The 27,006-nt window shown below is 38.5% G+C and overlaps 1 protein-coding gene across 19 annotated transcripts in view; it reads left to right on the top strand.

Moving 5' to 3' along the window:
• FHIT (fragile histidine triad diadenosine triphosphatase) overlaps window positions 1-27,006 on the top strand; it is a 1,380,560-nt gene that overhangs the window by 599,757 nt on the left and 753,797 nt on the right. For 16 of the 19 annotated variants that reach the window (XM_049097821.1, XM_049097832.1, XM_049097822.1 and 13 more), the window contains one exon: window positions 22,131-22,250. In XM_049097821.1, the coding sequence (XP_048953778.1) occupies window positions 22,131-22,250 (120 nt within the window). Of the gene's footprint in view, window positions 1-17,242; window positions 17,380-21,417; window positions 21,548-22,130; window positions 22,251-27,006 lie in introns of those variants that run through there. The other 3 variants (XM_049097835.1, XM_049097819.1, XM_035702402.2) reach the window with 3 other exon arrangements.

The raw sequence follows: 27,006 nt of genomic DNA on the forward strand, positions 1-27,006 counted from the left end.
GACTTTCTTTCCCAGAGGTACTCCACCTGATCAGCTGACCATAAATAGTGATCCACTTCTTATCCCTCTTTTATTACTTTTTCCCAACTTTCTTAACTATCAAAAAATCTTACTTGCCTAAAAAAAAAAAAAAAAATATCTTGTTCATTGTTTTCTTCTGATCAGAGAAGGGAGCTTGTTTGTTCTATTTACTGCTGTATCCCCATAACCATAAAGGGCACTGATTGTTGTATATAGTTACTGAGTAAAATAAGAATTAGTTACTCTGAGACAGATGAATCATAAGTTCCATGATGGGACCATTTCTTTCTTGTTAAGGCACAGCATAAGATGTGGCACCCAGTAGACATTGAATAAGTGAAGGAGAACTCAGGTTAAAAATAGGGAAAGCATGTTATAGAGCAATAATTAGTCACAATTGGGATCATCGCCATACTTTCCTAGCCCTTTCTTTTCCCTTTTCCCTTTCTTTCCTTCTCTCTTTCCTCCTCTCTTCTTTTTTCTTTTCTTTTCTTTTCTTTTCTTTTCTTTTCTTTTCTTTTCTTTTCTCTTTTCTTTCTTTTCTCTTTCTTTCTTTCTTTCTTTCTTTCTTTCTTTCTTTCTTTCTTTCTTTCTTTCTTTCTTTCTCTTCTTCCTTCCTTTCTTCCTTCCTTTCTTTTCTTTCATTCTAATAAGAAACTAATTTCCAGACTCCTATAGTCAGGGCAGTAAAAAGTGAGGAGTGTTTGGTATCAAGAATGGTCCTAACTACTTGACAACAGGTCTTTTCTGGGAGTAGTGGGGTTAGAGCCCATTCTATTATCAAGAGGCTGCCAAAGTCAGTACCATTTGATAAGAGACCATAGTCCACCCACCTCTCTGAGCATAGGCACCAACCTTCATAAAAGAAAATGAACTATCTGTCCTTCTATCCCCAACTCTCATTTTTAATTGAATGATATCAGAGCCACAAAGTCCAGTCACTCATTGCCTTTTCAAGTCACAGTGGATGATGGCCTGAACTTTTTTTATCCTTATCTGTATGAGCATAGAGCTATTCTCCTATCCTCTGCCCAAATGGCTATGGAAGATCTACCCGTTTCAACATCCCTGCTAGAGGTGGTCTTTCCCCACTGTTTCATCATCATCTGAGGCTAGGAACAATGGCTTAGACTTCTCTGACTAGCTCTTACTCTGTCAACTCCTGAGGATTCCACATTTGTAACTTGGCTGTAACTGGTTTAAACAGGAGGTGGGGAAGGGAGGAACTAAAATTTGTTGTCTTGTGGTCCAGGTGCTTTGGAAGAACAGCTATGTTCCAAGGTTGGCCTCGGATATTGGCTTTGTTCTTTGCTTTCAAAATGAGACTGGGTGTTATCCTATAGGTTGGAAAATTGAACTCCAATAAAAATAAATATACAACCCCCCCCCCCCAAAAAAAAAAAACAAAATGAGATTGGCTTTTACATAGATCCTGCCTGGGCATCTATCTGACTGGTAATTTGATGTTTAATTCCTACACATATGTCAGTGCTGTAGGGCATTCTACTGTATTGGTTTGGTTTAAGATAGTAGTCTCTTTCAGAATGCCTTAAACTGTTAACTCCTAGAGACAGAGGTATTGAAAGGTTTATTAAATGAATCCATTATTCAAATGATGTTTATTGGGTATTGACCATTTGTCAGGCGCTGTGCTGGCTGCTATGTTTATGGGAATGTTAAATGAAAATTACTTATTAGGAAATTTTTCTCTAGTCTCTGGCTCCTTCCTTCCCTCTACCCCTCTTTTATGCTCTTGCACTCTCTTTCTTTAAAGATCTTATCTATTAATTTGAGAGGGAGAGCACACATAAGCAGGGGGAGCAGCAGAGGGAGAGAGAGAAGCAGACTCCCTGCTGAGCAGGGAGCCTGACGTGGGCTCATGGGATCATGACTTGAGTCCAAGGTAACCGCTCAATTGACTGAGCCACCCAGGCACTCCACACACACTCTTTCAATTAGGAAAAGTAGCAGCTGCCCTCCCTCATGACAGCTGGCACGTACTGGGCTATGGCCTACATGCTAGTGGGAGAAAGTTTGTCATTTAAATGTAGAAAAGGTGTTGCACTCTGCCCTCTTTTGCTTGGCCTTCCCATTGCTCAGAATGGGGCATTCATTAGTCTCCATAAAAGACCTGCCTGATTCTTCCCAGTTACCATTTTCAACCTTGGACTGAGGGAGGAAATCCAGTCAGACCAGAACTGTGGACCTGGGGCCCTGGAGTGAGGCAGCAGGAAAATCCATCAGGCTTCTGGCCTGAGTCCGTTAAAGTTTGCTTCTAGGATTCAGAGACTGATGGGAAATGCCCAGCCATTCATAAAGCTATTCTTCCCACTTGACATGGCTTCTCAATTTGAGGCTTGGGGAGGGAGGCTGTAGATAACCCTGATCTCAGATTGCGTTCTCTGCCCTCAAGGAGATCAGGGTCTAGTATGTGAGATGGGGAAATGAATGCCCAGTCACAGGCTGTGGGTGGGTGCGCGAGGGGTGTTGATGTTATGTTCAGAGTGTGTCACAGATACTGTAAAAAGGACAGAGAGGTAGGCCAGGCCCTTCCACATGTACTACGCTAATTGATGAAGACCTTATTTTTTAATAGATTGCATCATTGATGGCCACAGTAGTGAAAGGAAATTGCCCCCAAATGTAAGCTATAATTATCTGTGTGCCTCGTTTGTGTACTTATATATTACGCAGTTTGCCCATCAGAGCATACCATGGTGCATTTTAATTTTGGTATTAACTGTGATCTGAAATCTTTGTGGGGGGCGGGGAGCATCATCCTGTAACCTCTGTACCTCGGGGAACATAGGGCTTTAGCTTGTCTTCAGCCAAGTGTGCCCAGAAAAGCAAAGAGAAGACCTGGTGCCATGATACCTACAGATGGTTTCCATGGCCACCAACACAGGAGGACTTTACCATCTTAGCAATAGGCTTAAGCAATTGAAGGAGAATTTGAAATAAACAAGCGGATTTGTTTAACAGTGTTTGTAGGAAGGCTTTGTAAAGAAATGGCATAAGTGCCCATAGGAGGGATATGCTTTTTCTCCTTTTCTGGAGCTGGGAGGTTAAACAGCCACCCAGAGTTAGGTATGTTTTCTGCCCTCTCAGTGAGTTAGTGGAGGAAGTGAGATTTATATTAACAAGCACTTGGTGAGCAAGAGACTCTTGTGAGGCGGTTTTTGAAGATCCGAATATTATACCAGGCATTGTCCTCTAAAGCCAGAAAAAGTGCACCAGCAATTTGAGTGGAAACATCAACAAAGAAATAATAGAATCTTATTAAATGAGAAGCTGCCAAAAAAAAAAATGCATCTAACAATATTGAAGGCAAGAGGTGAAATCCCAGCCACAGCAACCTGAGAAAATGTTATCTGAGAATTTAGCTGTAACAGAGAGTACTCCACGGTAAATGTGCACTTCACTCCTCGGTGACAGTGACAAATCTTCTGTAATCCTTCCTAAATGCACCCTCAAAATGGGTTAATGTTTTCTTGCTTTGTGCTGAATTTCATAGAAATAAGTGCCCCTTAGGGAAATTTTAATTGTCTCTCTTTTTTTCTCATTAATTTGCTGTATAGTTGAAAATTAATACTACTGTGGATTTACAGAATTTGCTAATTAGTAAGAAGCTTGACATTTACTAATGTAAAACTATGAATAAACCTACTAATTTAAAAATTATGTCACCGTCAGAATGTTCCCATGGAAGCTGGAAGCCCAGAGAAAAATGTGGTCTTTAGATATTTATTAACAAGGTGATTAGTCAGAGGATTACCATAGGACATGTTATTTCAGTGCTAGAAGTTTATTATTCATGTTCCTAATTCGAAGAGTTGAGATTCTGGGAGTTCACATGTGTTATTGTGTCCTTACCCTGAAATGGATAGAACTGTCTCAGCACTGCCGTGAAAGCTCTCTGAGTCTCCCGTCCAAAGAACTGTAATGAAAAACAGGTTATGAGTGTCATGCAGCAAACCCTGATTGGTAATGACTATCTCAAAAGTTCTGTTAAGGAAATCATGCAGAAGGACAACCTAGTTGATTAGTGATGTCTGTCGTTGGTACAGGAGGAGGAAGGCACAGTGCCAGACGGGAGTCCAATCCCAATATAAACAAAATCAGTGAGCTTACTTACCAAGCACCTTTTATTCTTTTCACTGAGGATCGGAGTTCTTGGGGAATCTGTATTTAGTGGGGACAGTTTCTTCTTCTCGGACATGGTGACAGGAGGAATAAGTATTGGTAGCCTAGGACTCTAAGAAGCATGCTGAATGAAACTCTGATGAATCATGAAATGGCTTCATGCATCTGTCTATCAGGGAAGCAGGTCGGGGAGATGACCGGAGACAGGGTGGTGCAGAGGGGCAGGGTGTGGAGAGCACACCTCTCCCTCAGCAGCAGCGATTCTGCATGTGGTTTCAGGCAGCTTGTGCGTGGCCTATGGAGGACCATCAAGAGAGGACTTAGGTTGTGCCAACAAAGCCTCTGTCCTGGTGGAGTAAGCATCATCTAAAAATCATTTGAAACTGGGACAAAAATTGTTCGAGAGAAAATAAAAGAAAAAATCCTGTTTTTTGCTTTTCTGGAAAAGCAATGACCATTTCTCACTTTTTGTCATTAAACCAAGGTTCAAATGTATAGGCTTCTCGTAGCTGGCATTTGAAATGTTATTTTTGAAAGCAAGAGGCTTTAAGATCATAAAATTCTAAAGATGCTGCTCTTGGAGAACACTCATCGTGATTTTCCTAGGACTCAAAATCCATTCAACAATACAGATGCACTCAGTGATTGCTTGTCAGCCTTTTAATTATTGTGTTTTGCAGCCCACTTGGCGATGAAAGTTGCCGTAAATTACCCTTAGCAACAGCACACACTCGAGGTAGAGTTGCCCTGAACTCTGCGTGCCGTCATGTCATGGGTGAACTGGGTGAGCACACAAGGCAGGGTCATGTGGAGAGTCAAAGTGCTTGGTTATGCCTTTGGCCTGCCTGTTTGGCCTTTAGATACCCGGCATGGCCATCCTCTGAGTGCTGAGTAATCTCTTTCCACCTGTGGAAAGCCAGACTGACTCTGTAGGCAGCTGCAATTGTGCACTTGAAAATTAATTCCTTTCCTCATGCATCTTTTTTTCTGTGTTCTTCTTGTCCCCCTGCTCTTCTCACCCACCTGGATGCAGATGTCTGCGGTGGTCATTTACATTGAAAGCATAGCAAGTGACACAATGTGGGCAGAAAGTCTGTCTTAGCATTGCTGGAGGTAGAGAGGAGTCCAACGTCCGATGCCCTGGGTACAGATCTTAGCACTGCCTTTTATTTGCCGCTTGGACTTGGGCAAGTGACTTACACTCTCAGTGCTTTTTCTGTAAAATCAGAATGATGAAAAGGCATCACAGGGTATTGAGAGGATTAAGTGAGATACTTGCATAAAGCATTTAGCGTTATGCCTGCTGTATAGCAAGGGCTTAGGACTCTCCATCTTGTTAGTGTGACTAACAAATGGCCATATTAAATAATCTACTGCATAGGTTTTCTGTATCTACATGATGCATATCAGTGAGAGGTGCTTTCAGAAATGTCTTTTCTGGGCTTTAGAAAGCTGTGAAAACATTCTTATCTCTGTGCAGAGTCCTTCCCGGACAGTGTTCAGTATGAAGTTCATTGGGGAAAGGAAGAGGCAGCTAAAGACACAGGTAGAGTTTCATACGTGGGTGAGGCCACTGCTCCTAACCTCTCATGTTGGCCTCTATCACCTTTGGGGCGGTCACCATTTCCCAAAAGCCATATCACACTCTCATCTTGCCCTGCCTTTTTCTGAGCAGTACTTTGTAATCTTTACTGAGAAGAGCTTTGGGATCTTAGCTAACAGGTAACCTTGATCAAGTCATTTGACTGCTATGGGTTTTATTTTCTCAGTATCTACTGTACAGGCTGTTGGGGTTCAAATGAGCTAATGTAGGTCAAGTGCCTAACAGAGGCTCTGGCACACAGGGGTATTCAATCAGTTCTCATTTGTTGTCATCAGTGCAAGGTTCTAGCTGCTAAAAAAGGATATTAAGTCCAGAAAGAGATGAATTTCAGGTCAGTCCCCTCTTCCTTCATTAACTACAAAGACATCCTTGTCATAGTTTCAAGGGGGGACCAGCTCATTCTTCATCCTTTATCTTTCTGTCTCCTATGGATATGGGCCTATCTTTCTTAGGTACTCAGAAAACCGTATAGATGTCACTTAATATTTATCCAGCACCTCTTGTGTTTGAGGCAACATGCTGGACACGGCGGGAGACATCAAGGCAGGTTTGTATACAGATCACCTAGATGATTATAAGAGCCTCATTCTTCTTTTGAGGTCAGGAAGAGATCAAAAAGTAGCAGTAAGAAAATGACCAATTAGTCTCTTCTTTGAGAACTCTCAGCTCCAGTAAGTCCTTAAACAAGTGAAGAGGAGAACAAAAAGGAAAGAAAGAGTACAGTGTTATTATAAGGGAGGTCATAGCCAGTATGTAAATGAGTACAACCACACAGGAAAGCTGTGTGAATCATACGACCAAAGCGAATGCATAATAGCCACCCTGCAAACTCCAGCTCTTCTGTAGAAGCTTGCCTGTGGACAGAAACATCCCACCTGGTCTGAACAATGGAGCCACGTGATGGGATTCAGGTGTGGGTCTCGGTGTGCACACTCGTTAGCGTTTGATGATGCTCCCCAGTAGGCAGCCTGAGCCTCATTACTGTTGGTAAGAGTAAGCTAATATTAAGAGTTCTGAATTTCTAAATGGTGACAAATGGAATGAAGAGGTAATGAGATGGGTAGGAACAGAGATCCCCTGACGAGTGCCCATCGTGGTGAGAGGATGAGAAAAAGAGAAAAACACCATTGTCACTCCGCGAAATGCTGAGAAATACCTATTTGTCTCTGGCACAGGGAAGTGAGAAGGCATTTATCAGGCAATGAAATTGAAACTGCCCTGGATGGAGCTTTGTGTAATGCTGTGCAGCAAAAGCCACAATGGGAGAAGAAGGGTCGCACTAGGACTGACTTCAAATCGGTGTTTTATTTCCTATTTCATGATGGCAAAATACACAGAAGTGGGGCCTGGGCGGGAGCCCTGTTTAAAGACCCCATGAATGAGAACCTCTCATGATTGCTACTGCTACAGTAAGCTCTGGCCATGTCAGATCTAAAGGAGTTTGACTTCTTGTAATTTCATTTGAGCCACATCTGAAGACCTCTAGGAGAAGCCAGTGGATGGGTAGTCTGGAATGGCCTTGGGTTCAAGGCCTTGAATTTAGACCTTAGTATCAGGTGAATTTTCCATCTGCTATTGAGCAGGATTGAAGGAAAGTCTTCATACATTTCTGAACTTGCACCCTTATTGGATCATACCACCTGAAGTGGACTGTTCAGTCATAGATTTTATCAGTCATGTAATTATCTTCTGAATAGCACAATTAGAAATTGCTGAATATGGTCACTTAAAATAGAAGTACACCCATCAATAGATTATGAGTGACACATAGCTATAATCGACACTGTAATTAGCCTTATGATTCCATTTTAGCAAAAACCTGTGAGTGGCATTGCTTCACCACAAAAATCTAGACATTTCACGTTCGTTAAAATGTAGTGAAATCATTTTCTTGTGTGTAGTGATAATCATTGTCTTGTATTCGTTCGCATTGGGAGTTTCAATCTGTTCAGTGTTAATGTTTAAAATATAACACGATTTGGGCAATTTTGTGTTGGTGTTCCAAATTCTTTTAACATGCTAGAAACCTAAATAAAGAGCCTTGGGTGTCTCTTAACCTCTGAGAGGCCTGTGCACTGACAAAGGGATGTTAACGTGTGGTTTCTGCTTCTGGAAGATCACAGTTGGCTTTGATATACTCTACGAACTTTTGACATCAGTTCAATGTTGGTGTCCCCACACTATTATGCAGCCTGTGGAGATAAACTCTTATTAATCTTTTGTGATTAATATGAAGAGTATAGTATGAATGGAAATGCAATAGTAAATTTGATTACTCTAGGATACATGACATTAAGATGATTTTTCTTTTTAAAGATTATAGTTATTTGAGAGAGAGCACTAGCATGAGCAGGAGGAGGGGCAGAGGGAGAAAGAGAAGCAGACTCCCCACTGAGCAGGGAGCCCAATACAAGGCTTGAATGCAGAACCCTGGGGTCCTGATCTAGGCTGAAGGCAGTTGCTTAACCAACTGAGCCACCCAGGTGCCCTAGATTTTTTTTTTCTAATGGAAAATCCCTTAAGTATTAATTTTTTTTTTTTAGTTGACACTGTCATATTAGTTTCAGGTTTACAACATAATGATTCTATAGTCTATGTGTTACACTCTTATCACCACAAGTGTAGCTACCATCTGTCATCATAAAGTATTGTTTTAATATCCTAATCTGTAAGTTCGCCTCTGCTATTAAAGTCCACATGAAGATATAGTTTGGGTTATTTTTACTGCTAAGATGAGTCTCATCCTCCATCAGACCGAGGAGTCAAGTCATACTTTGTCCTCCAGTTTAGACATCTGCTTCCTTTTTTTTCAGGCTTCTTTCTCTCTTGAGTTGGTTATCTACAAACACAGGCTGTTGATTTTCCAAATGACTCTAGGCCTCAATACTGGTGTTACAGACCTTCACCACCTGTGTTTGGTTTGGCAGGAAACATTTTTTAAGTGACATAAATAATTTTGAGTTCTATACATTTTTGCACATATGGTACTGTGTTTAATACTGAAGGTCAGGTTGAAGTATAAAACGGAAGTCATCTATTCATTCTATTTATCTTTCTTTACTAGATGAAAAGAACTTTGGGAGCAAATACTTTTTCTAGGTGGGCTCTTTTTAAAGAACAGGTCTCCAGTGGGTCAGTGGGAGAAAGGAGTTGGTAATTCATATTCCCTGAGGATACTTGAAAAGCTTCTCCAATGCATGGTCATGGTAGAAAATAAAAGTATCTAGAAAAGACAATAAAATTATCCAAACCCATTTTGTCACAGGAATATCATCCTGAATTTCCAGATTTCCTCTATATACATGTATACACATAAATGATTTTAAAAATGTTTTATTCATTCATTGTACTCTGAAAACGACTATTTATATTATAAATACAAGGTTATATATAATTTATCTAAGTATAAGGTTATATAATGTAATTATATAAACATAAGATTCTATATAATTATACAAATGCAGGGTTATATGTTATAATTACATAAATACAAGGTCATATAAATCACAAATATAAGATTATGTCTTATTTGTATTTTATTCTCTCACTGGATGAATCAGCTACATAGCAGATGTCATTATTATTGAGTGAGGGGTGGTGAGGGGATGTAATAGGTCCAAAGAGTTCTGGGGCAGGCAGTACGAGGTGTTAGGTGTAAATCCTTGTCAGGATGTTGGCAATGAAACAGGCAAGAGTAGAGGGTTCTTGGGCCTCACTGCATATTAGGATTACCATGAGAACTCTTCAAAACAAAACAAACCGAGGGTGCCCAGGCCAATTAAATTAAAATATGTGGGAGTGAGCTGTTGGTGAGGATGTTGAGAAACCTTTTTCACTGGTGGTGGTAATGTAAAATGGTAGAATGGCTAAGGAAAACAGTTTGGCCCCAGGTCAAAATGTTATAGACAGAGTTTCCATGTGACCCAGCAGTTCCACTCTTAGGTATATACCCAAAGAGAACTGAAAACCTAGGCCAATACAAAAGCTTGTAGCTGAATGTTCATAGCAGCATTATTAATAATAGCCCCAAAGTAGAAATAACTCAAATGTCCATCAATTTATTAGTGGCTAAAGAAAAAAGTAGTCCATACATATAATGGGATAGGATTCAGCCCTGAAAAGGGATGACGTACGGACACCTACTTACCAGGGGGATGAACAGTGAAACATTATGCCAAGTGAAAGAAGCCACACACGAAAGGCTACATATTACATAATTACATTATGTGAAATGTCCAGAACAGGCAAATCCATAGAGACAAAAAGATTAATGGTTGCCATGGCTATGTAGGGAGGAAAGGGCAAGCACTTGCTGACAGATGTGGTGTTTCTTTTTGTGGTGAAGAATGTATTTTGGTGATAATTGCACAACTTTGCGATTTTACTAAAAACCACCAACCTGTAGATTTAAATGAGTGAATTTTATGGTATGTGAACTGTAGCTCAGTTTATTCTTAGGACACGGGAGCCTTAAACTCTGAAGCTGATTTTTACAACAGTGAGGATCTGCTTTAAAAAATGAAATTGGAGAATTGAACCCTTGTAGCTTAAAGCTTTGTCATCATGAGCTGCTTCTCATCACTTATTGAATGAAATCCCAAATGAGGCCTTGTACAGTGTGGTCCCTGCCTACCTTTCACCTTATCTCCTCACCTTTCTGTTTAGCCTCCTATTCTTAGACTCTGCTGCCCCTCCCATCCCTCTTTTCCTTCCATTCTTTTAAGACCTGGAGCTTATTCTTGTCTTGGCATCAGCTGTTTCCGTGGAACACTCTCTCCCCTGATACTCACCTCGAGCAGGCTCCTCATTCAAGTCCCAGATCAGATGTTTAGTTCCCTTCCTATCACCACTAAACCCATTACTTCAATCCCTTCCAAGTCACTGCCTACTTTGGTATCCTAATTGTTTTCTTTAAATCACAATCAAATATTTTAGCTTGTTGATTGGTTTGTGGTCTCCACGGCTTACTAATCCTCCTCACCCTGTACCTAGAAGGCTTCATGAGGACAGGAGCCTGGTCTGGCATGTTCACCACAAGAATAGATTAGAAAGTGGTGAATATATAATAAGTACTTTTTGGCTGAGAAAGCAATTGGTTTAATGAGGAACCAGTTTAAGACTTGTCAAAGTATAGGCAATCCCTGAACACCTTTGTAGGAGAAGGGGAAGGAACCAGGGGAGTGAGATCAAAGTTGGTTAACAAAATCAAGAATTGTAACACATGAAAGTGACAGGGGTGGGAGAGAGGTTGCTGATGAAGTGAGATCTTGAAAAAGCATTGGCATTTTGAAATGCCTGTGTGTTTTCTGTTGATAAATAGCTGAGCTTCAGTTTTTATTTTTTGAGGGTTTTTTTTTTTTGACTTTTTAACAATTGAAAATTTTTCTTTAGTGACACGATAGGTTGAGGACTTAATCTACTTTACTAAAAATTGATGTTTCTTTTTATAAAAATTACACATACACTTTTTGTTTGCTCGAATTCTGAGACACTTCAGACTATTTTCTCTTTCTCTTTGTTTTTGTCACCTGCTTGTGGAGTGTTCTTTTACTGGCTCCTGTGGAATTTTGACATATTCCTGTAAGTTTAGAATATTTTATAAGTCACCAAAACCTAAATTACGTCTCTAGCTATCCATTTACATACCTTGATTGTTGTCCAAGTCCTCAATAAAATGTATTTGAGAGCCTGGCCAGGTGAAAATATGCTTCCTCAGTGAGATAATAAGCCATCTTTCCTGGTAAGGTTGTTCTTGGGTTTCCTTATCCAGCAGCTTTTCTAGCTCATTTACACTTTTGGTTAACCTTTGAGTCCCTGGTTTTTAAATGAATTGGAATTGAAATGTATTTACCAGTTGGTAAAGGATCTGGAGTTATTTGCAATATGTTTCCTTCTGATGACTCTCAAAGAGAGCTAGTCATGCCTTCTAAGATTGGTCTAGGTTCCTGCCATTTGCTGAGTGGTTATAAAAATAGCATCTTATTTTTTAAGTAAATCTTATCATGCCCAGGCATAATGAAATAACACATTTATTTTTCAAGATAAAAGATAATTTTTTCATTCTTGTAACCAAAAAGATAGTATTTCTTTTTTACTGTGCCTGGCTTCTTGGGTGCATAGGATATGTCTCTCTTCATGGCAGATTGTTTTAGTTAGAATAGTCATTCCCAAGATGCCTGCATGGCTCAGCAGTTGAGTGTCTGCCTTTGGCCCAGGGCGTGATCCCGGAGTCCCAGGATCGAGTCCCATATCGGGCTTCCTACATGGAGCCTGCTTCTCCCTCCTCCTGTGTGTCTGCCTCTATCTCTGTGTGTGTCTCATGAATAAATAAAATCTTTAAAAAAAATAGAATCGTCATTTCCCCCTATATTATATTGCTAAGGAATAATAAATTTTTACTAGATATTTGGAGAATCAAAGAATACCCAGTGCTGACAAAGTTATGGGGAAATAGGCCTTTTGCCTTTATTACTTTTGAATATAACTTTTTATAAACCTTTTGTGAGAGATATTTAGCAGTACATAGCAATAGCTTTGAAGGTTCAGTATCCTTTGAACGCACTGATTCTCAAATCTAGGAATTGAGCATAAAGAGATACATGTTACTATATGAAACACATTCCTCATAGTGTTGTCAGGAGGATTAAGTTTTTATATAGAAATCACTTGGAATGAAAATACTGAGTATGGTATTAGCTATTTCTACTTTGTCAGGTTCTACTTTTTTTTTTTTTTTTTAAGTGGAGCTTGAACTCATGACCCTGAGGTCAAGACTGAGCTGAGATCAAGAGTCAGTTGACTGGAGCATCCAGGTGGCTCAGTGGTTGAGCATCTGCCTTCAGCTCAAGGCATGATCCCAGAGTCCTGGATCAAGTCCTAGATGGAGTCCCACATCTGCCTCCCTGCAGGAGCCTGCTTCTTCCTCTGCCTATGTCTCTGCCTCCCTCTGTGTGTCTCTAAGGAATAAATAAATGAAATCCTAAAAAAAAAAAAATAAATAAATAAAAAATTATTAACTGACTGAGCCTCCCAGGGCCCTCACATGCTACTTTTTAACTGACGCTGCTCTACCCCTAGTGTGGAGAGGATAGTAGTCACCTAATGGTAGTGTAGTACCAAGTATATGGTTTTTACTTGCTTTTTAATTTAATAATTCTGTACTATTCATATGAAAGCACTTTTCTAAGCAACTCAGAAATATTATGTTAGCTGGCAGTTGCCAAATTTTATTCAACAAATAATTGTTATTACTTTTTTAAAATTAAAGATCTTATTTATTTGAGAGAGAGCAAGAGAGTGAGAGCACAAGCAAGGGGAGGGGCAGAAGGAGGAGCAGGCTTCCCACTGAGCATAACAGACTGAACCACCCAGGAACCCCTGGCATTACTTTTTGACAGCATAAAATACCAACAATGATATCATGAGTAGTTTTGTAAAATACTTACTACATGCTTTACATGTGTCCTGGAGAAGAAGGTGCTGTTGTTATCCCATTTCACAGACTGACCCTAGAGCTGTGTTCTTAATTTCATTATCCCAGAGGTTCTGCTGGAGTCAGGCTAAGAAGGAGCTTAAGAATCTACTGTTTTAAAAAAGCTCCCATGACGATTTTAATTGGAACTAGTGCTCTAGGGAAGTGCTTCTCAAACTTTAATATGCCTACAACACAACTTGGAATCTTGTTTAAATACAACATACAGTTGGTTTTGGGAACTTGGGAATCTGCATTTCTAACATCTCTCAGGGGATGCACATCTTGTTTGTCTGCAGACCACATTTTGAGTAGACAGCCTATTACTTTCCTTAGGGAAATATGAAGACTTTAAATTTGTCCCAAAGAAATCATTTGCTATAGGGAAAAGAGAAAAGAATCATGAAATGGGGTCCTTTGTTGTCTGTTGGGTAAGATTTTGCATCCTCACGGGCATGGTCTGATGGGTGCCTTTGCTAAAGTCCTGAGCTTCTCAAACTTGGGTGGTTGGGTTTTGAAGAGTCCTTCCATTTTCTTTTTTTTTTTTTTTTTAATTTATTTTTTTTAAAGATTTTATTTATTCATGAGAGAGAGAAAGGGAGAGAGAGAGAGGCAGAGGCAGAGACACAGGCAGAGGAAGAAGCAGGTTCCATTCAGGGAGCTCAACATGGGACTCGATCCTGAGTCTCCAGGATCACGCCCTGGGCTGAAGGCAGCAGTAAACTGCTGAGCCACCCCGGCTACCCCTAGGGTACTTCCATTTTCAAAAAGGAGTTTATAGTTTGTGTTCTCCATTTGATAAAATAATATGAATATAATAGACATAGGCATGTTATCTGGATCACCAGCTGACCATCCTACAAAAGTACTGACATGTGCTTTTTAGCACCAAACAATTCTCTAATGTGACAGTTATTTTTAATTGAAAATGCTGAAAGTGGGGTCTCTGCAGTCCTAGATTCCCAAGTTTGGGAAATCCTTACAAATAGTTTGTACCTTCTACAAACATAATTGTCTAAAGGAGACCCTCTGAGGTTCACAGTGAATTTGAGTAAGCCAGTTGGCCTGCAACCTTACTCAGTATCTCTAAAATGAGGGGACTGGATCTAAGTGATCTTGGAGAGTCTTTTCTGTTCAAATTCTACAGTTGATTTTTCTTTTTGGGGACAAGAGTAGAAGCATATGGCAGTTATTTTAGTTGGACATTAGCATCACATTTGAAAGCAAACCAGGAAGAAACCTGATCTACCCTGAAGTGAGTGGTTGTCATCTCCTGTTGTTAATGGTTGGGAAACTTAACATTTTAGAGCATTTGCTTTTGTGCCTATTGAACCTTATTTCACTGTGAATTAGGTTGCCTATCTAGCCCTATCAGAAAATGACTGATCAAATCCACTGAGTCACAAAATTAAATGTGAATAGTCAATAGAGACCTTTGCATTACATCCTTTTTCTGTACTAAATTTTGGAGACAAAGTTCTAAAAATAACGTGATGCTACCAGCTGCTCTGAGTTCTAGAAGATAAAGAGGCAGAGACAGGTTGTAGAAGGCGAAAAGGTAAAGAAACGGCACAAATAACGTCTACAGCTGAAAAGATGGGAAATAGAAACTGGTTTAATACCTCAAAGGCACATATTTTTAGTTCAAGATAACAGATGTTATTATTAAAGAATAGAAATTGAAGAACTAGCTGAAAACATAAGACTTTGGGTGTTCATTAATATACTATTGTTTGTAAACAGTCACGTGCAAAGCTCAGTCACTGTTTCTGGAGGCAGCCTTCTATTTCTGGCTTAGCTGAGGCTGCTAACAAGTCTAAGGAGACCTCAACCCTAGACTGAGGTCCCTAACCCTGCACTTGGTTTTCTGGATGCCAGAAGCTGTCATCTCCATACTTATTAAGTAACAGAGATCCCAGGAGATGATTTTCCTCTGGACGTCAACAGAAGATTGGTACATCCAGCCGCCTTATTTGGTTAAAAAAAAAATCAGCAATTTTACTTTAACTTATAAAATTGCTTTTGGTCTTTTTCACATGGAAGGAGAGTATTTAACATTTATCTCAGCCTTACAGACAGTTGAGATCCTGGAGATGCAAGAATTTTCCCATCACACAATATTGGCTCTTAGCCTTTTCTCTACTTTTGTTCCTTTTATAGTTGCTGGAGTGTTTTTCTTCTCCATTGAAATGAAAACTTGAGGAAGCATGTCTGCTAGCAGCACAAATGAACAGAATTTTACCATGATTAAAGAGGAGACTGAATTGGATTTGGGCAAAGAGATAGAAAAATTTTATCATTTTTGTTAATATTTCATGTAACCTAATGAGATGTGCTTTACATATAGCATGATCCACTGTTTTCAGGTGAGATCTTTGAGGGTACAAATAAAACTGCAGCATATCAGTAAGTAAATGAAATTATAATGCTAAATTATTTCAGTGCATCCAAAGGTGGACATGGGGAGAATGGGGAAGATATCTGAAAGTGACCTAAAGTGGTAAGAATATGCCAAGGGATTTAGAGATGGATCTGCTTTTATGATGGGGAAATTGAGCACGAGTTTAGACTGCAATAAGAATAATCTCTATTAAAAAAAAAAGAATAATCTCTATTGAAATGAAATAGGCTGTATAATTTTGATACCCAAAGGAAAAAATTGGATACCACTCAGGAGAAGGTAGGAAGGAGAAAAAAGTGAAAGAAAGAGAAGTTGGAAACAAAGGTGAAATAAGAATAATTGGCATAAATGGCTGAGAGTGAAACTAATCAGGACAAATTGTCCCAGGAATGGAAAACAAAATGCTGTATTATTTATAAAATACATTTAAAGGGACACAGTCTAATGATAAGGGGGTGAAGAAAAGTTATACTTGTCAATACAAACAAAAGGAAAAAGGAATGATAGCTCAAGGGAGTAAAAGGAGTAGGAGCATATGCACATATGCAATAGTACAGAAAGCAGGAATCGATGCCTTTTGACAGGGATTAAACATTTGCAGTTAGAAATCTAGCATCATCTTTTCAGAAGCATATGAAACCATACGACAGAGTAAGTAGAGAAAGAACAGATTTGGGTAATAGTTAATGAATTTGGTTTGCCATGTGTATAGAACTTCTCAACAAATGCAGAAGATATTGTTTTAGTGCATTAAACTACTTTAAAATCAGTCATCATTAAGAGAAAGATATCCCATATGTTTGGAAATGAAAAGACCTACTACAAAATAACCCTCAAGTGAAATAGAAAATGATAACAAGAATAGCAAAATTTTACCATTGAGTAGTAATAAAAGGACAAAAGGTCAACATTTGAGAGAGCTAGCTAATGGAATACTTTGAAGGCAATGTATAGCTTTTATTATATAGGGGAAGAATAGAAGGTCCGAAACCCCATAAGCTCAATGCTTGGCTCAAGTAACTAGAAAAAACTGTGACATAGAAAATCTGAAGAAGTAAGGAAGGAAAAAGAAGAAACAGTTTTATTGCAGAAAATAAGCAATAAATAGAAATAATAAAAGCAAAGAACTAGGAGAAAGAGGTTCTTTGAAGCTTAAGCTAGATATAATTCCAAGAAAACTGATAAGAATATACATTATGAATAGATACAAAATAGGTAAAAGAAATACTTATGGATTACATTATTAACCTGTTAAAGAATGTGAGTTTTTCACCAATAAAGATCAATTCGGGTGAAAGAAAGTGTTTTAGGCTAAATTTAGGCTAAAATTGATGCAAGAAAAAAATGTAATCAGTAACTATTAAATAAATTGTAATGCTTTTCAAAACAATCCTCCCTGTGATATAAAAATAGGCCTAGACAGTTTGACAAGTAGTTCTATTTAAATCTCAAGGAACAGAAAATCTTTGTTTATAAAACTTCTTAGAGAACAAAGAAAAGTCAACCTATAAGTTTGATTATTTTTTCTTAATTTTATTTTTTTTTAATTTGACAGAGTGAGAGAGCACAAGCAGGAGGAGCAGCAGAGGTAGAGGGAGAAGCAGACTGACTCCCCACTGAGCAGGGAGCCCCATGAGGGGCTCAATCCCAGGACTCTGGGAGCATGACCTAAGAGGAAAGCAGATGCTTAACCAACTGAGCCACCCAAGCACCCCTTGAATTTTTTTAAACAAAAACTAGGTAAAAAAATATTAGCTAACTTATGACATTAAAAAACACTAAGAATTCAAATCTAGCAGTGTATGAGAAATAATTGTGACTAAGTTTAATTTTTCATAAGTGAAAGGATGTTTCAGCATTTAAAAAAATGTTACTGTAACTTATCCCAAAAATGGCAAAGAACAAGAGACATTGTATGATCAAGGACAAAAAAACATTTAATAAAACTAATTTTTTTCTTTTTTAACGGAATCAGCCTTAGCAGACTTAATATACATATTTTTTTAGCTTGATAAAGCCTTTATACTAAGCACCTGTGGCAGATATCATTCTTTGTGGAACAGAGGTTTAAACTCATTCCTTTAATGGTTGAGAACAAGACAAGGATGCCTGCATTACTTCTACCTTTTAGCATATTGCCAGATATCTGCCCAATGCAGCAAGATAGACCAACAAAAGTAGAAACATTGAAATAAGAGAGATAATTGTCATTATTTCTAAGTAAAATCATTTATATAGAAAACCAAAGAGAGTCAGCAGACACTATTAGTAGCAGTACAAGGTTTCAGCTAAGTTGCCAGCATGTAAGAGCAAAATATAAAAATCAATAGCTTTCCTCTGTATTGGGAATAACCAATTATAAACTGTGATGATGATAAGATACCATTTATAATAGTGACATAAACTAAAAGCTATCTAGGAATAAATCTAAGAAAGAATTCATAAAACATATAAGGGAAATTTAAAACCCTATTACAAGAGTTTTATTATGGTATTATAGAACATAAATGCAGCATTCATAAATGGATTGATTGAATATTGTGAAGGTGTTGTAGTTCCTCCATTAAAATTTAAATTCAGTGTAATTCCAATCAACATCTGAGGAATAATTTTTTTCAAGGGGCAGAGTTGAATTGAAAATTTATATGGCCGAATAAAAAAGGATCCTCTTTTTATAAGGCATTAACAAGGCATTGCCAACAGGAGTTGGCAAACTACAGCCCAGAAGCCAAGTCCAGGCTGTCACCTGTTCTTATGAATAAAGTTTTATTGGGACACAGCCATATCCATTTATTATGTATTGTCTTTGACTGCTTTTATAGTGCTGTAACAGGATTGAGTGGTTACAACAGGCAGTGTGGCTGGCTGAATCTGGCCTTTTAGAGAAAAAAATTGGCACTCCTGTTCTTCAGCATCTGGCATAGAATCAGAATATCATAAGTATAGACTCATTCCTTTATACATAAGGGGATTCGGTGTAATTATTCCCAGCAATTGGTGCTAGGAAAATTATTTCACAAAAGTTAAAAAAAAAAAAGGCATTTCATCCCATAAGCAAATTTCCAGGTGGATTGAGTACCTAACTATTAAAAATAAAGCTATGAAGCTGATAGACAAACATTTAACAATATATTTTTGTAACCTCTTGGTAGAGAAGGATTTGTTACATAAGACTCACAGCATAAACCATAAAAAGAAAATTGAATATATCAGAAAATGCTTTTTGTCTAATGGATCATATAGGAAAACTAACAGATGGTGAAAATGTAATTGTCATGTTTAAAAGACCAAGATCAATATTTAAATATACAAAGTACTCTGGAAAATCAGAAAATAGAAGGGAGGAAACCCATACAAAAGAGGGCAAAGTATGAATTGGCAATACAAGAAAGAGAAATATGCACACATACATGTCACTTTGGAGACAGAAAAATTAAGGGATTCCATTTTGTCTATCATACCAGTAAAAGCTAGGAAATCTGATAATCCCAAGTGCTGGCAAGGATGTGAGAAAATAGAAATCTACACCTATTGCTTCTGGGAATTACAGTCCCAGAGCGCAAACTGGTGCATTTATTTTAGAACATTCAGATATTAAAATCAAATAATGGGACTCTAGATACTCAGGGTAATATATGTAAGGTGGTCATCACAGTGGTATCTGTGGTACAAGATGGGAGACCAGCTAATTCTTCAGCACTAGAGGGACAGGTAAGGAAAATTATAGTGTAATACAGTGAGAGGGAATAAGCAGTGGGAAGGAATGCATTACATCTACTTATAGCAGCATGAACGAGTCTCTGAAACAGTGTTGAGGAAAAAAAAGGGAAAATGATATTTAAAGCATGATGCAATTTATACACAAATTTTAAAACCATGCAAGAGCCCTCTGTATTTTTGACATGGAAAATATTTATAAAAGTGCAATTAAAGGGCAGCCCGGGTGGCTCAGCAGTTTAGTGCTGCCCTCAGCCCGGGGCATGATCCTGAAGGCCTCGGATCGAGTCCCACGTTGGGACTGCATGGAGCCTGCTTCTCCCTCTGCTTGGGTCTCTGCCCCCCCCGCCCCGTGTGTGTGTGTGTGTGTGTGTGTCTAATGAATGAATAAATAAAATATTTTAATGCAATTAAAATGATAATATGTTAATTATGAAAAAGTGAAGCTTTGTGGTGGGAAGAATGTGGCTGGGTGTAGAGGATGAAGGAAGTAATGGTAAGAAAAATGAAAACCAGATGAAGAGCCTTTCATGGGTCCATAATAGGAGCTTATGAACTCGAGCCTGTGTTTAAGTCCATTCTCTACCATCATCCTTGAGAGGAAACACATTCCGGGCACATTACTCCTTCCAGCATTGTTAGATCCAGGTTCTCACATAATGTTATCAGGGTTGGGTCTATCTGGGCTCTGCCAGCATCAGTTTTGGCTCTGGATGTCAGGCAGACACTCTTTAGTGTAACCTCTAGTTGTTCCAGTTCACGTTAAAATTGGCAATTCAGCAAGAAGAAAGTTCTTTCCCTATAGTGTCAGCAGTAATGCTCTCATGGGTCTCCTTTCTTTCAGTGGCTCATTTTTTGTCCTGTGTCCGCTCCTGAACCGGTCATGTGACAGAAGCCTAAGGATGCCTGGATCACTTTCCTGTCCCTAGAATCAGGGATGGGAATAGTCCCACAAATAGAATATAGTGGGATAACCCAAAGAAAACTCAGGGTGGTATGGCCAGACATACAGCAAGTAGATACTGGGCAGGCAAAAACAAAATAAAGAAAAAAAAAAAAAAAAGCCAAAAAAACCAAACAAACGAAAATAACCAAGAACTGCAGTGGAATTGAATCAATGCTGTTTGCAGAATGACTGAAATGAAATGCCATGTTTATTCTAAAAAAAAAACAAGGGGAAATGAGTAAAGGTTAACTCTAAATATCTGAAGCACTGCCACTTGCATGCTCCTTGTTTTATATGGCCCCAAGGCATTAATTCATGAGAAATAAATAGACATGGTAGGAAGGGCAGCTATGTGTAATTGGCCAGAATTGTCTTAGAAGCATTGGGTAGTACATGTCCCACCAGTAGATCTACTCAAGCATAGGCTAGCCAGCTAGTTGGCAAGGATTCTGTAGGGAAGAACCTAAGGATTGAGAGAATAGTTGGTTTTGATCACGATTCTGAATCATCTGGACAGCTTATTCAAACATAGATTGCTTGGCGCTTCTCCCAGAGTTTCTGGTTTGGTAGGTCCAGAGTAGAACTTCATAATTTGCGTTTCTAATTAGTCCCCAGGCGATGCTGGTGTTGCTGGTTCAGGAAACACACCTCGAGAACCACTGGGTTAGAGGAGTTTCAAAATCCTTACTGGCCTTTCATGAACTAGTTGTAAATGTTTTGAAAACCAGTATTTGTAGCATTGAGGGAAATCCTCCATTTTATGGCTCTGTCCATGAAATGTGTTAGGTTCTGGCCATGTGGGTACTTTTGAGGACAGTAGGTGACATTTGCATGGCTCTCTGTATCTTTTGAGTCATTGAGAAAATTAGGATCATTAAGCAGTTGCACATTTATTATTATGCTTTATAAAATTGTCATCCATTTTCTGACATCCTTTTTGTCATCTTCTGTTTTTCCATGGGTTGATCTATTTTCACAGTTTTACAGTGGGGTGGTTTCTAAATTAGAAAAATGAATGGTTTTCCAAGGAGGGTGTGTCTTATTCAGAAAGTAACTTTGCCAGGTATAAGCATCTGACTGTTGGAAAATCATTACCTCATACCCCAGGTGCCAAGTGCCAAATACTGCTTCAGCTACTTCTCCACCCCCATGGCTTTCCCCAAAAGAAAGGATCTGGAACATTTTACATGCCTTCCTGCCTCCTGGCTCTGCATCACCAGGAGTTGTACTCATTCTTGAACTCTGGTTTGCCTTTTCTTTTTCTCATTTTTTTCCCCTTTAATTTTGGAATTTTTGCTATAATAGTTCTCTCAGAGTGCTTATGTTTTTGTATTTGTAGGCAAGGTCAATTGGTGTTTGTACTTTTCCTGAATTGCTTTTATATAAATAGAAAGCCATTTGAGAAAAGCATTTAAGAATTAAATGGTTTATAGTCAATGGCTAACAATTAAAAAATTTCAGCTTAGCAAAGATGATGAGATGAATGGGTAAAAATAACCTGACAGGTAGGACTTAGTGGATTTGGGTTAAGGTGACAACTTGAATCTCAGAGGGATTTAAGAAGACTGTTTTGTTGTCCATGTGTAAGCTTTTGCATAAAAACAAGCCGATCAAGGCAGTACCAGGTAGGGAGAGGAGAGCACGTTTTAGGAGGACTTACCCAGCATCCATCTTAGTGGATGTTAAATGGGGTAACAGGTTCAATGACATCTTCTTTGCAACTAAGAATCTGTAGTCATGGAATCTGCTCTCTTTAAAGTTGTATACACCCTGAGTTTCTCATCTGAACTTGATACAATCTCATTTCCTCAATTATTTTCTCTTTCAGGCTTCAACCGTGAGGAAATGTCGTTCAGATTTGGCCAACACCTCATCAAGCCCTCTGTGGTTTTTCTCAAAACAGAACTGTCCTTTGCTCTTGTGAACAGGAAACCTGTGGTACCAGGACGTATCCTTTTTTTTTAAAGAGAGGAAAAATAAAAAGCCTCTGAACTTAACAGACCACAGGAATGCAGCACAGGGGTCCAATGTCCATCCTCAAGGGTAAATAAGGAATCCACCTTTCTCCCCCTTTGGAGAAACCAGGTAAGATGTTGCATTTATTCTGAATCCAGTTGGTGGCACCAGTAATATGCTTGATCAATGTTGCAGAACTTCTGAAAAGAGTTGCTTAGCAACCGTGGCTTTGGAGGTGAATTTTTACTTGACCTTTTCACTATCATAGCTGTGTAAATAAATAGGTCCTTCTAAAGTGGGCCCAATGAATATCATGAGTGCTTTGTTTTCAGTTATCAATTGTGAATATTAATAGTAAGATAGAGATTGGGCGGCACTTTCATGTTATAGAAGTAGGGTATTACCTGAAGATTTGAGACTGACTGGGTGTCTTTACCGCTTAGAGGTCCGTCAAGCAAATTTATACACCTAAACATACTTATAAAACAGTCGTTTTCCTTTTAGGATCTGACATAGCATTTTTATTTTCTTGGAGAACATCACAACTTCTAGATCATGGTCTGGTGTCATTGGTGGTAGAGTTGTTTTATTTCTCTCTGACCACTGAGTTGTAGTCTTTCCTCCTATTGACTTCAGTGGAAGGTTTATTCTGTGCTGTGGGAGCAGCAGGAATTGGTGAAATATTCTGGAGTTATTTTTATGTTGCTGAAAGTATCACTCGTGACTTGTGCATATGACTTTTGTACTGACTCTTCAGATTTTTTTTCTCTTTTCTCTCTAATTTACTATGCAGAGAGCAACAAAGTATAAGATTTCATATTTTAAGATAATATGTATTAATACAAGATAATAAGTATTTTCTAAACTATGACATAATTTTACTTTGAAATAAATGTTTCTGTAATTCTGAATCTATAAAATGTCAAGATTTTTTCCAGAGTAAGTTATCTATAACATATATGTATTTTATATGTTATCTCTAATGTTTGTCTGTCTGTCTATCTATCTATCTATCTATCTTCCCCCCTCATGGGGATTTTCAAGGTGTTTGAGAACTTTAGGAAAAATCTTCTTTCTTGGCCTTTTAACTGTTGCACATTGAAAAAAAATACTGAAAAGAAAATATACACCAAAAGATAATTGTGATTTTTATGAGAGATGCCCAAATTCATTGAATTTAATTTTAACTAAATAAATTTTGTAAATTTATAGAAGTAATGATCACAGCAGTACACTAATAAATGATATGTGAATGACTACTTGATATTTAACTCTTCTTTTAAATATATAAGCATAGTCTAAATTATAAGTACTCAATATTAGGAAATATTCCTCCATCGAAGTAAAAATAAAAACTAGAATGTTTCTGGAAGGTCCTCTAAAAGAGAACAATTTTAATATTGTATACCAATTTTATATTGAATTCTTCTAAGAGACTCTGAAGTTCTTAAAATAACAGAAGCATTTTATTTTTTCATTTGATTTTGCTGCAAGTTTGTGTCTTTTTCCTCTGAGGAATTTTTTTTTTTTTTTCATAAAGAAAATGTTTGAGAATTCTGGAGTCGAAAGAATATAGTTGAAATGCCATAGGTATCTGTTTGAGTGCCAGCTTTAGTTGACTTCTAGCTTCTATCAGAGGGGACCTGGGATGAAAATGTGATTTTAGATGAACATGTTTTAACACCTTGGCCTGGAAAAATGTGAGCTTGCAGCGTTGTATTGCCTTTTTAATGGTTAATAATGGAATGAATTTAACTTTGAGTTTTGTTTTGTTTTTACTTATATATTGATAGTAAGAAACCTGACTTTTCATGGTCTTTTTAACCCATTTGCCATATGTGATATGAGACCTGGATCATATGCATGTTGGTACTTAAGAATAGTTGTGGGGTCTGCTTCTAGAGAAATACCTATACTGAACAGTGAGCAGTGAGTGACTGATGACGAGTTCTGTTCCAGATGGCTCTGGAATTGCCATTTTGGAAATGGGTCCTGGTCAGTTCTCATATCTTTGAGTAAATGCCAGGGACAAGGGGTATATTGTATTAAAATGAACAAACCTGAGTTTGTTTGGAAGGTAGCTAGAAGGAGCCAACCCTTTCTGGGGATGAAAGAACCAGGACGTTTTTATAATCTGTATACTCTGTGAGGCTATTTCGTACCTGCAGGGTTTAAAGGGGTCTCAGGGCCAGTAGATAATGTTTTCAGACAATCCTTTTTATATGTTGGCTTTGTGAGATATATATAAATACAATATAAATATCCTATATATGTTATTTATTTATTTTAAATTTTACTTTACATTTGTGATGTAAAGTTGGGTGGTAACTGTGAGAAGAATCTTAATGCGTTACTTGTTTGCCTGTAGGAAGCGATACTCTTTCGTCTTGTGATTTGGGAATTGAAGCCGTGGCTAGCTCTGTCCTCTAACATTTCATAAAATAAACGGTGAGGTGTCTGCAGCGGCCTTTAATCTTCCTCCGGTGTTCTCTTCTGTCTGCCTTAGATGAGTCCCTTGGCCTGCAGCTCCTTGCACCCTTCCTGCTCCTGGGTTTCACTCTGACCCCCACCTCATTCTAGACCTCCGCTCCCATCCTCTCTTCCTCCTTCCTGTTTCCTTGCAAACAGACCACTAATGAATATAATGGACTTTTTTTTTTTTTTTTTTTTAGGACAAAGTCCAAACTCCTTAGCATAGTTTTAAAGGATTTTCATTCCCTTGACTCAGCCTTGCTCCTTTCCAACCATTTCCTGAAGACACATTGCATTTCCCCACCCACCCTACCTACCCTTCATCCTGCCTGTCTCTTCACGGTGAGATCCTTACCATCCTTTTCCAGTTCAGCTAAAATGTTTTGATACCTGCTGTGCCCTCTAAGGAAGAAAACCGCCCTTTCTGTGACCTTTGGCTCCTTATTTGCATGTTGATTCCTGTAGCGGTTTATTGCTGAGCTCCTACTCTGTTCCAGGCACGGGGCCAAACACTTAACCAGTCGGCCTCGAGTCAGAACTCTGTGCATTCTTGTCTGTCTCTGTGCTGAGTCCTTAGTTCCTGGAAAGGGATGGGGCAGGACCTGCCCATGCACATCTTTCTTTCCCTCAGCCTCCAAAGTACTATCTTGAGTAAATTTAAAGTCAAACTATGAACATTAGGAGCATATGGATCATTTTAATTGAGGTGGGCAATGAGGGTGCATGAAAATCCTGCCGTCTCAGTATTCCCAAATCCCAGCCGGATTTGTTCCCATTTTATTCCAGATTTTTTTTACTATCCTATTCAAACTGAAGTTTTTAAACTTGCCCTTCCTGCTTTGTCAGTTGCAATCTTGTTTACATTTCTGTGCTTCAAGTATACAGAATTAAGCCTCAAACCTCAAAGTGCTGAATGAACGGATGGCAGATGGGGGAAGATTCTTTTTTCTTTTTCTTTCTCTTTTCTTTTCTTTTCTTTTCTTTTCTTTTCTTTCTTTCTTTCTTTCTTTCTTTCTTTCTTTCTTTCTTTCTTTCTTTCTTTCTCTCTCTCTCTCTCTCTCTCTCTTTCCTTCCTTCCTTCCTTCCTTCCTTCCTTCCTTCCTTCCTTCCTTCCTTCCTTTCTTTCCTTTCTTTCCTTTCTTTCCTTTCTTTCCTTTCTTTTTTCATGTTGATTTTCAGTATACCAGTCTGTATCTTAAGGGCAGTATATTGCCATCTTTATGTGAACAGGAAAATTTTATTTTGTATTTTTGGTGATTTCTTTTTAAAAAACGTATTCAGGTGGCCTTTGGGGAATGTGCCATTCATGAAACTTGTAAATGTCATCTTTGAACTTGTGTGCTCTCTAACATTTTGCTCCCTCTCCCCAACCCCTTTTTTCTTACGACTTTGCTCACTGACTTTTTCATACCTTTCAGAGGAGGAAAAGAACTGTCAGATCTAGGGCCAAAGATAAGCTTTTGAAGCAAGACTATTTGCTGCATTCTCAAAAGACCCACTTCAATCCCTCCTTGTCCCCACCTAAAGCAAATACTTCTGTTTGTTGCAAACAGCATTTAAAGCTGATTGAATAGGCTTTGGCCTCTGTGGTGCAACACTCTAGAAGGGTATGTCAGGATGTCTTTAATCCATTAATTTCTTGTTACTGGAAAATGCTTTTCAGAGTGTCTTGGTGAGAGAATAGAAGAATTTTGGAGATTGCATCTTCAGAATTCTGCAGTGAACGTTTTATTCATGTACCTCAGAGCAGTCCAGCTATTGTTCATGGCTTAAAGAAATTCAAACCCATATAGTTAATACTTCTCCACACCCCATTCCCTTGCATTGTGCTATGTCTACCTCCCATCTCGAGCATGAAAAATGAATTTGAGCATTAGTGGAATCCATTTAGGGACTGGGGCTTTTATTGGAAATAAAATTATTCATTTGTTATGTCCTGTTGTTTTCAGCAGACTGTGTATTGATCTTTGGATTGCTATTCAGAATGGCATAAGGAGCTCTAACATAAGGGGAACATGGCAACATTTGCAAACGGGTTGAATGCGGCATGGAATGACAGAGATAAACCTGGCTCGCTGGCCATACTATATTATACAAATCATTTGTCAACAGTTTGTTGAATCGGTTATTTAAAAAAGCAGACTTTTCCAAACAGGAGCATCACGCACCGAATGTTATCAAGTCTAAACAGTGTTAGGATGAGGTGTTGAGGACAGCCTTATAAAGTGTGTTCGTGAGGAATTAGATCATGTAACCTGAAAGATATTTCTGCTAAA

This window comes from Canis lupus, chromosome 20 (genome assembly GCF_003254725.2).
Source record: "Canis lupus dingo isolate Sandy chromosome 20, ASM325472v2, whole genome shotgun sequence".
NCBI classification, from domain to species: Eukaryota; Metazoa; Chordata; class Mammalia; order Carnivora; family Canidae; genus Canis; species Canis lupus.